At 36.2% G+C, this 11,768-nt stretch overlaps 1 protein-coding gene across 1 annotated transcript; it reads right to left on the bottom strand.

Moving 5' to 3' along the window:
- On the bottom strand, positions 1-2,218 carry LOC144295343 (olfactory receptor 52N2). The gene is made up of 2 exons (XM_077867726.1): positions 1,551-2,218; positions 1-1,217 (listed from the first exon to the last, which is right to left on the bottom strand). Exon 2 carries the CDS (start codon positions 1,165-1,167, stop codon positions 196-198), a length of 972 nt encoding a protein of 323 aa, XP_077723852.1. The 5' UTR covers positions 1,168-1,217; positions 1,551-2,218; the 3' UTR covers positions 1-195.
- Between the last annotated feature and the right edge of the window lie 9,550 nt (positions 2,219-11,768).

The following is an 11,768-nucleotide window of genomic DNA, read 5'->3' on the forward strand; positions in this document are numbered from 1 at the left end:
TTCTTTTTTATTCTGCATTCTCTTCTTTGGCAGATCTTTACACAGAAGAAACATTTCATAATATAAATTTACAAAGGCTTCAGAAAATCTACATATTAGAGGGACTCATATGTTTAATACAATTTTACTCACAGCATTTACAAATGTATTCTCCACTCTTCTTGAGCCCCTCTCTTCCTAAACAATATGTCTATTTTATGATTTATTTGTCTTGGGTAAAGACAACCTATCTCCAACTAAAAACTTGATCACACCTTCCCGGATCTGCTTGGTCTTAACTCCATAAACAATTGGGTTCATTGTAGGAGGCAGTAGCAAGTAAATGTTGGCTACAATGACGTGTATGTGGTGGGGGATATTGTGTCCTCCAAAACGGTGGGCAAAAAATGTGAAAAAAGCTGGAACATAAGTGATGACAATAGCACATATGTGGGATGTGCAGGTGCTGAAGGCTTTGTGACGAGCATCTGCAGATGACAGGCTCACTACTGCCCTCAATATCATAGTGTAAGACACAGAAATACAGCATATATCAAACACACCAATAAGGAGAGCAACCATTAAGCCATAGATAGCATTGACCTTGAAATTGCCACAGGACACCTTGGCCACAGACATGTGGTCACAGTAGGTATGGGGAATAAAGTTGCTTTGGCAATAGGGCAGACGCTTGGTGAGGAATGTGAATGGGAGGATGAGCAGCACACCCCTCAGGAACGTGGCAAGACCTGCCTTGGTGATGACAGGGTTGGTGAGGATGGTGGAATAACGTAAGGGGTGGCAGATGGCCACGTAGCGGTCCAGGGCCATGAGCATGAGCACCCCAGACTCCATCCCAGTCAGCATATGGACAAAAAACATCTGAGCCAGGCAGGCATTAAAGTGAATCTCCTTGAGGTTGAACCAGAATATGCACAGCATATTGGGTACCGTGGTGGTGCACAGGGTGACATCTGTGAAGGAGAGCAGGGCCAGGAAGTAGTACATGGGCCGATGCAGGGCCTCCTCATGGCTGATGAGGTAGATGAGCCCACAGTTCCCCAGGACAGCGGTGATGTACATGAAGCAGAATGGCAGGGCGATCCAGGTGTGTGCAGCTTCCAGCCCAGGGATACCATTCAAGACAAAGAATCCTGGGGCCAGGCTGGAGCTGTTTTCCCCACACATAATGGCTGATAGGAGGTAGGCATTTTATATTCTTTAAAAGTGGTGATTTCCTGGATAAGAAAATAACTCAAAAGTGAGTAGGGGGCTTGGAAACTGAGTACAACACTTTTTTTTTAATGAAAAGTAGTAAGTTCCTCTACAGTCATATGTATCATAAGATTCTGCTTTTGGTTCTTAATATTGCATGTGACATGGACAAATTGTTTAGTCATTTTAGTGCCTCAGTTTTCTAAATCTCAGATGAGGACAATAATTGTGCCAACCCCAGAAAGTTGTTGGAATTATTCTATCGTACATTTATATAATGTGCTAAAACTGTTCATAGTATATAGTGAATGCTCAATGAATATTAGCAATACTACTACTATTATTACTATTCTCACCTCTGTATAAGGCATCCTATGTGATCAAATTTATTTTATTTAATATACATAAATTCAAATGGAGCTGTTGAGCCCTGCTGTAGTTCAAGTGTCACGGTGCACTTAGGGTGTGAAGGTAGTATTAGATTTTGAAAACCTTAGTTATATTGGATGATTGAGAATCGAACTTTAGAAAGAAAATACTTGTTAGTACAGCCTTCAAGACAAGCAAATATATTCTCATATCTCAAATTTGTATTTTAGGCAGAAAAATGATAAATATCTATTGTCATTTGAATGATATCCAGGGACATCTATTCCAGCTATATCCTTGCAAGTCTCCTGGTAACTCTAGGTAACTAAGCATGTGGCCATTGGTACCTCTTCAAGGAGAATGGTATCCATAGGAGGTCACTACTGATGCCTACTTCCTTCTAAGGGAACACTACAGCCACAAGATTAAAAGACAAAGATATTAAGATAACAAAGGAGGAAGAATATTTCCTTCTGCATAACTGGCTTATAAATTAAAATGAATTATGTCATGGAAAATTCTCAGGCTCTTCTAAGCATCAACACCATATAACTCAACAATTACTCCATAATCATTGAGCATAAATAATCAAACAGCACCAGCTCTTTTTCCCTGTCAGGAAAAGATTTCTGTCTATACCATCCCTCTCAGATGATTCCCCAAGATGCATGTGAATTCTTCTATTGAGTAAATTCTATTGAGTATTCTATTCTAGAATAGAATATTCAATTCTATTTTTAAACTTAGGCCATAAAAAGGAAGAAAATTAGATGTATACATGTCTGCCATCTGATAATGTGAGAGCAGAGTCTTATTCTATGGTTGCTTATGGAAAAATAGACCCTGGGGCTCCATGAGCTTCCAACACTAACTATCTGGATGGTCTTGAACAAATCTCAAAGTTTTGTACAATTTTCATCATTTTTAAAGTAAAGGTGATAATAGTATAGACTCTAGAGGTATTAGAATGGTTAAATGAGAGCTAATCCTTTAAGTGTTGCCTGGCATTTAGTAAGTAATCAGTATATGTGATCTATTATAATAATAGATAATAATTGTCAGATTATATGCTAAAATACATATTATTCACTTAACAGGTATTTATTGATTGATATACATGCCAAGTATCATTCTAGTTTTGGGGATATATTAGTGAACAAAACAAACAACATCTTCTCCACTAATGGACTTATTATTTCAGCAGGGTTGACTCTTGTATTCAAACCTATAATAATGCCATGGATATATGTAGTTAACCTCATTTTATATATAAGTGAATGTAAGTGCACAATAACTCAATAGAATGTGTAAGTTGACAACACTGAAAACTGATAGAGCCAAGATTTAAGTTGGTTTGACTTTGAAGCCATATGTTTAATCAATATCTATCCATTGTCCTAAATTAGTGATCCTAATCCTGAGGAATAGTTTCTGGGCATAATCCTGAGGAAAAGTTTCTGGGCCTAACTAGCTTACACAGTTCATTATGATATAGGAAGAGGAGAAAACTTGTTCTTAACAGTGTCTTAGGGAAGAGAAAGAATAAATGTATAAATGTATAAAGTTACAGAAAACCAGTCTCTAGTTAAGGGAGGTATCTTTGCAGAGGAAATCTTCCTGTAAGAGAGAATCTGTGAGATAGCTGGATTCCTATTTCTGGACTTGTTCACATAAACACTGTATGGCACCTGGTAGGGGGGTTGTACAAGAAGATTTCTATAGTAAATCCTTTTTTCAGAAATTCCTCTCAATGCCTTCTAGGATTCAAGTCTATTCTTACTTTCCATTTGCTTGCAAAGACCATTTCCACCAGAAGTAGCTCTGAGTACAGATATCTATTAAGGCAAAAGCTTTTGTTTTCCTCCCATTGGAGCCCATTATTGTTGAAACTTTTTTATCGAATGAATTCTGAGGTAGTTTTAAATTTATTTCATGAGTAGGGGTATGCTGTTTTTCCTCTTAGCCTCTAAGTAAATGGTCATTTATTCTGGTTGGAGTCAAGAAGAAATACTGAGCCTACAATCAACCACATTTCAAACACTGATATGTCTTGGATTATAAGTTTTACACTTTGGGAAAATGTAAGTCTTTGGGAATCACCCAAACTCACCTCAGTATCAGCAAAGACCAGATTCATAGACATGACTGAGACTCCTGAGCATGTCAGTGTTCTATAACAACCAGTTTCCACCTCTACATAGTATTGCTTTGCCCTTTGAGGATTCTCCAGATTTGAGTGTCTACATCTGATTGGATCTCTATAGTTGATGTCTCAGAGGGCTCTGAAGTAAAGGTCCTTTGGGACTTTTGAGGTTATTTTACATTGATCAGCTGTTTAAGCAGGAGTGAAACTATAAAACAATAAGTGTATCAAAGTTAAATGTCTTCCTCCTGATGTGGACTCTAAGAGATCTGATATTCATAAAAATGATGTGCTTTCCATTTTTATTGATTTATAAAATAATGGTCTGAGTACATAATTATAAAATTCCAAAAATGTACTAAAACACCCATAATATCAATGTTTCCTTTTAGCCCCTAAGTAAATGGTTCATTTTACCACCCTGAGTATGTCTATGTGTCTCTGTGTGTATATTCAATGCATATAACATACATTACATATATGTTCATTATACACATACACACACACACATACACTTGAAATATCCTATAAGTCAAAAACTGTTACAAGAGACAAATAAGGTTATCATATAAGGATAAAGGGGTCAGTTTATAAACAAGATATAATGGTTGTAAGTATATATGCACCCAATATTGGAACATCTAAATATATTCAGCAAAGATTAACAAACAGAAAAAAGAGACAGCAATACAATGATAGTAAGGAAATTCCTTACCCACTTTTAAAGATAGATACATTATCCAGGCATAAAGGCAATGAGGAAAAATTGGACTTGAACTACATTTTAGACCAAACAAACTTAGACAAATACAGAACATTCTATCCAACTGCAGCAGAATACATATTCTCCCCAAGCACATATGAAACATTATCTGTGATAGATGACATGTTAGGCCACAAAACAAGTCTGAGAAAACTTAAGAGGGGCACCTGGGTGGCTCAGTTGGTTAAGTGTCTGCCTTCCGTTCAGGTCATGATCCTAGGGTCCTAAGACTGAGTCCTGTATCAGGCTCTGGGCTCGGTGGGGAGCCCCTACCTCTGCCCCTCCTCCTGATCCTGCTTTCTCTATATAAATAGATGGATAGATAGATAGATAGATAGATAGATAGATAGATAGATAGATAAAATAATTAATAAAATCTTTAAAAAACAAACTTAAGAAAGTTAAAAGAATATTAAGTATCTTTTCTGAGCACAATGGTATAAAACTAGGTATCAGTGACAGGAGAAAAGCTGGACAATTCCAAATATGTAGAAATTAAACAATACACTCCTGGAGAGCAGTGGGTCAAAGATGAAGACAAAACATGCCTGGAAACAAATAAAAGTATAAACACAAATTATCAAAACAAGTGATACAGAAAAAACAGTTATAAGAGGGAATTTTATAGTAATCAATGCCTACATTAAGAAAAAAGAAAGATTATAAAAATGAAAGATTTTTTAAAAAGATTTTATTTATTTATTGGAGAGAGAGAGAGAGAGAGAGAGAGAGAGAGGCAGAAGCAGGCTTCATGCAGGGAGCCCAAGGTGGGACTCGACCCCAGGTCTCCAGGATCACGCCCTGGGCTGAAGGCGTTGCTAAACCGCTGAGCCACCTGGGCTGCCCAGAAAGAAAGATCTTAAATAAATAACCTAACTTTACACTTCAAGAACTAGAAAAATGATGAATATATTAAGATATAAGTTAGCAGAAAAAAGGAGATAGCAGGAATCAGAGGAAATCAGAGAAGAAATAAATGAACCAGAGACTATAAAAACATTTAGAAAAGATCAATGAAACTAAGAGCTAATTTTTTGGGTGATTATATACTATTTTAATAACAACCATTCTACTCACAGAGTTTTTGAAAGTCCTTTCCCATACCTGTCTCCTCCACTCTTCTGCACACAACCTGGCATTCATTTTGCCAGATGAAGAAGCCACACTTTGAAGATACCTACTGACTTGATAAGGTCACCTTGCTGTTAGCAGGCTGAAACAAACTGAAACCCTACAGGTCTTCCTACTCCCAAATTGGTGCTCTTCTTCTGCATCCCACCTCAGAGATGGTAAGGTTCAGAGGAATGCCACTTTAAAAGATAAAACTGATACCATAGAAATCTGTGAGGAGAACACAGCAGTAAGCTCTTTGACATCAGCTGTAGCAACTTCTTTCCAGATATGTTTCCTGAGGCAATGGAAACAAAAGCAAAAATAAACTATTGGGACTATATCAAAATAAAAACATTCTACTCAGTGAAGGGTACGGCTGACAAAACTAAAAGGTAACCTATAGAATGGGGGAAAATATTTGCAAATGACAAATCTAATAAAGTGTTAGAATCCAAAATATGTAAAGAACTTAACACTCAAAAAATGAATAATCCAATTTAAAAATGGCCAGATTATGTGAATAGGCATTTTTCCAAAGAAGACCTACAATGACCAACAGACACATGGAAAGATGCTCAAAATCACTCATGATCAGGAAAATACAAATAAAAACTACAATGAAATATCACCTCACACCTGTCAGAATGGCTAAAATTAACAACACAGGAAACAGATGTTGGTAAGGATGTAGTGAAAGAGGAAACTTCTTGCACTGTAGGTGGGAATGCCAGTGGTCCAGCTACTCTGGAAAATAGTCTGGAGATTCCTCAAAAAGTTAAAAATAAAACTACTCTAAGATCCAGCAATTACACTGCTAGATATTTCCCCAAGGAATATAAAAATAGTAATTTGAAGGGATACATGTTTATTTATATACATATATATTGAATATAAATATTGAATATTTATATATAAACATGTATATTGAAATATTACTCAGCCATAAAAAGACTGAAATTTTTCCATTTTCAATAACATGGATAGAACCAGAGAATATCATGCTAAGTGAAATAAGTCAGTCAGATAAAGACAAATATATTATTTCACTCATATGTACAATTTAAGAAACAAAACAAATGAACACAGGGGAAAAAAGAGAGAGGCAAACCAGAAAACAGCCTCTTAACTATAGAGAACAAACAGATGGTTACCAGAGGAGAGGTAGGTGGGGAGATGGATTAAATAGTTGGTGGGGATTAAGGAGTACACTTGTGATGAGCACCGGTAACATATGCAAATGTCGAATCACTAAATTCCACATCTGAAACTAATATTACATTGTATGTTAACTAACTGAAAGTTAAATAGAAATTTAAAAAATAAAAATAAAAATTGGACTACAGTAAGATAAAGAAAATTTTCCCATCAAAATAACTTAAAAAATGGAAGTAGATTGGAAGAAAATATATGCCAACATATGTAACTGACAAAATCCCATCCCAAATATATAAAGAAATCTTATACATCAATAATGAATTGAAAATTTTAAAGAGAAAAGGGTAAAAGTTTTAGCTGCCATCCCTACAAAGGTATCTAAACAGATAAAAACATATTCCATCATCTTTGTCATCAGGAAAATGCAAATTAAAATGAAAATGAGCTGCTGCAACACTTTCAATACCAAATGTTGGGAAGGATATAGAGTAAATAGTTTTATAGTTTTGACAAGAGTTTAAATTGGTACAACTGCCTTGGAATACAGTTGATATAGTACACCAAGAGAGAACCTAAAACTACAGTGTGATCCAGAATCTCACTCCTAGATATTAAACCAAAGGCATGTACAAATATTTGCTCCCAAAGACATATAAAAGAATGTTCAGAGTAGCGTTATTCATAGGAGCATATCAAAGATGTTCTTTGAGAGTATAATTATTGCATATTCATAAATTGACATTTTATTTAGGAAAGAAAGTGATCAAACAAATGCTTAATACAACATGGGTAATTTTAATTATAATCATTGTCTTTTAAAAAATTCTGAACAACTTATACCAGTTTTCCAAAATTTGGTGTTGCAGCATATAACTAGACATTTCTTATTTATTCTGTTTCCTCCCTTTTCCTTCCCTTAACTCCCTTCTCTTCTCCTTACCTCTTCTTTTGTTTCTCCAGTACCATAATCTTATCTTTTATTTTCTTTACGTGTAACCTGTTATTTCCTGTTTATATGTGAACTGTATTTTTTATCATTGTTATAGTTCAGCTATTAAACTGTGTATTAGGGATCCCTGGGTGGCGCAGCGGTTTAGCGCCTGCCTTTGGCCCAGGGCGTGATCCTGGAGACCCGGGATCGAATCCCACGTCGGGTTCCCGGTGCATGGAGCCTGCTTCTCCCTCTGCCTGTGTCTCTGCCTCTCTCTCTCTCTCTCTCTCTGTGTGACTATCATAAATAAAAAATTTAAAAAAAAGCTAAACTGTGTATTATAATGAGTTTCTTGGAGTGCTTTTTTTTCTTTGTATGTGATAGACTTTATTTTTAAAAAAGATTTTATTTATTCATGAGAGATGCACAGAGAGAGAGACATAGAAGGAAAAGCAGGCTCTCTGAAGGGAGTCTGATGAGGGACTAGATCCCTGAACTCCGGATCACACCGAAAGCCAAAAGCAGAAGCTCAACCACTGAGCCACCCAGGTGCCCTGTGATAGACTTTATTTAAAAAAAATTTTTTTTTTATTTGTTTATGATAGTCACAGAGAGAGAGAGAGAGAGAGAGAGGCAGAGACATAGGCAGAGGGAGAAGCAGGATCCATGCACCGGAAGCCCGACGTGGGATTCGATCCGGGGTCTCCAGGATCACGCCCTGGGCCAAAGGCAGGCGCCAAACCGCTGCACCACCCAGGGATCCCTGTGATAGACTTTAAACTTGCATACATGCATCAATATTAACTTTAGACCCATTATTTTCTTTATGGCTTTGAATATTGTTTGTTCTGGTTATTTTGAATTCTGCTTTATCTATACCAAGGATATTTATGTTTCCTCTTCATGCATTGTATAATAGCTTCTAATATTTGCTAATTACTAATTTATAGTAATTACTGATTGAAAAGCATAACATTTTCTTTACTCTTTAATCATATATTTTAATTTTTATCATGTTACTTTCCTAATTAAGTTTTCTTTTACTCATTTATCATTGTTTGATTCCATTCTGCTACCTTATTATTTCATTCTCTAATCTTATCACCTAAAGCATTTCTGTCTTTATGATATTTTTCTACTTTCTTTGTGGCTCATATGAAATCATCCCCATTTTTGGAACATTGTTTAGTCTTTTTAATCTAATAGTAAAGAATTTAGATAACTATGATGCTCTTGTCATTTCCTCTTATTTACCAGGATGTTACTATAGACACAATAAAATTATTTTTGTCTATGATGGTGTTGCTTTCCTCTCTTTATTCATCTTCAACTGGATTTGTTTATTCTTGGTGTTTTTTATTTTTTATTTATTTATGATAGTCAGAGAGAGAGAGAGAGAGAGAGAGAGAGAGGCAGAGACATAGGCAGAGGGAGAAGCAGGCTCCATACACCGGGAGCCTGACATGGGATTCGATCCCGAGTCTCCAGGATCGCGCCCTGGGCCAAAGGCAGGCGCAAAACTGCTGCGCCACCCAGGGATCCCTATTCTTGGTGTTTTTAAACAAACATTGAGTATAAATATCTTTGTTTCCTTTCTCCTTCATCCTTCTCATATGTAGACATGAAGAGGAGGATAATACACAGATTCCTACACCAAAGGTTATTTTCTAGCCACGTTTGATCAGTGTCTCTCTCGACTTGGAGCGTTTTTCTCTTATCATTCTGCTAATGCACAATATACAATTCCCAGAAGTTACTAAAATCAAGGTCCATCACACCCATAACCCCACCTATTGTAATTATTAGAAGACTTGTGGACTAAATGTAATATAAACCCTTTTATGCTTATCCCTCCCTTTTGATACCCACTTCCAATATAATTGTTTTCTGTATTTGCAATTTTTCTCATTATGTTGAAGATGTGTGTATGTTTGTCCATGTGGAGGTAAGCAGTTAAAAGAGATGCAATGAATGTATAGAGAAAGGCTATTGCCAGAAAATGTCTTTGTATGTTTTTATCTTGTTTGGATTCATCTCTAGTGATGTGTTGCACAGATGTGTTATCAGATTATAATAGTAGTACTTTTTTTTTCTGTGTCTTTAGGCTGTCAGGCATAGATATTTTATTTTTTTTAATTTTTTTTAATTTTTTTTAATTTTTATTTATTCATGATAGGCACACAGTGTGAGAGAGAGAGAGGCAGAGACACAGGCAGAGGGAGAAGCAGGCTCCATGCACCGGGAGCCCGACGTGGGATTCGATCCCGGATCTCCAGGATCGCGCCCTGGGCCAAAGGCAGGCGCCAAACCGCTGCGCCACCCAGGGATCCCAGGCATAGATATTTTAGTTCCCATGCAAATATTGTGTAGTGATCCCAGATTCTAGACTTCTCACTTTGTCCAGCCTTTACACACAGGCAATAGGGTCTCAGCACTGAAGTCATTTGAGTAAAAGTCTTTGTATTGGCTGTGAGTTCTCATTCCTGAGTGCCTCTGTGATTTTCTTTTATCTTTTATTTATTTTTTTAAAGGTTTTATTTATTTATTCATGGAAGACACACAGAGAAAGAGAGAGGCAGAGATACAGGCAGAGGGAGAAGCAGGCTCCATGCAAGGAGCCCAATATGGGTCTCGATCCCAGGATCCAGGATCACACCCTGAACCGGAGGCAGGCGCTAAACCACTGAGCCACCCAGGGATTCCCCTCTTTTATCTTTTAAAGTTCTTTATTAATTCATTTGATTTTAGTTTTACTTGCTATCATTTCATAAGTGTATTTAATTTAGCATTTCCTTGTGTTTGCAGTGTTGGGGAAACTGTACATTCCTGTTTATATTCAAACTGCCACTCTGGCTAGAGACCCTCAAACTACCAATTTAGTATCATGTAATAACAAACTAGCATTTTTAGTGCGATATAACGTCAGAAAACTCCATATTACATATCACTGTTTTCAACATTCTAGTGGAAGGATAGCATACTTTGCTTACTTTCAGTCGTGCACTTAAATAATAAATGTGCATTTCACATCTGCCAGTGTTGGTATAAGGTTTGATTTGGCAATAACCTTATAAAATTCAGAAAGTTTTCATTCAAAACTAGATTTCCTTAGTGTGCAGAAGGATACAGAGACCAGAAACCGGTATGCAAGGTATATTCAGGCTTGTTAAGTGCCCCACAGTGACATGAATGCAGGTTCTTAATTCTCCATATTTTACTGTGTAGGAACAGGGCCTGGTTACAAGAGACAAGGCCAATGTTTGTAATGGCTTGTCCATTATATAAACTTTCTTTGAGTGACCAACTTCACTTGGGAGTCAAATTATAGGAGAACATTTTCAGCTGTAGTTACTAAGGTTGGAAAAAACTATGAAGTCAGCCAAACCCAAATGCTTACCAGTTTTGCTGGAGAATCTCCTCTATTTTCTACTACTACTTCACAACATTTATAAGACTTATTCTACGTCTGCTTCAAAAGTGTCCCAGAATTATCCTCAAGAAATTGACTTAAGATTTTATGGTTTATTCCCTTGCTTATCATCCCATCTATTATTTAGATAGTATTGATAGAAATACATGAAAATTATTCTCCTTGATAGTGGAAATTCAATATGGTTAGATAGATATGAGATAATTTCTGTAACTGAAACAAGTCACACCAAATTATGCAGTGAAAAGAATAGAGGTTAATGAAGTCACTAAAACATGTGTGAAACGTCTTTAGAAAACAGATGCTGACACTTCTTTTTACAGTGGGTTTCCTGCCAAGAATGAATGAATCCTCAATATGGGATCAGGATTTTTTTTCCCATTTACAATTTGTTTCATGTGTAAAACACATTAGGCATGTAAACATTGAAATTACATTGATGTGAAATTCCTTTCTAGAAAAAAAAGTCTCAAGTTCTGGAGATACTTTTTTATTAAACAAATTTTTATCGTTGATGAATTTTACAAAAAAATAATTCAGTTAATATTATAATAGGTGTTCAATAAATATTGTTTTCTGCATTGAATCCATTGATTTTGAACTTATGCTCAAGAATCTCCTCTGAAATATTTCTTGTCTTTCCTTGATTTTGGATAATTAACTCATGAAT

The sequence above is a fragment of the Canis aureus genome, chromosome 23, assembly GCF_053574225.1.
Source record: "Canis aureus isolate CA01 chromosome 23, VMU_Caureus_v.1.0, whole genome shotgun sequence".
NCBI classification, from domain to species: domain Eukaryota; kingdom Metazoa; phylum Chordata; class Mammalia; order Carnivora; family Canidae; genus Canis; species Canis aureus.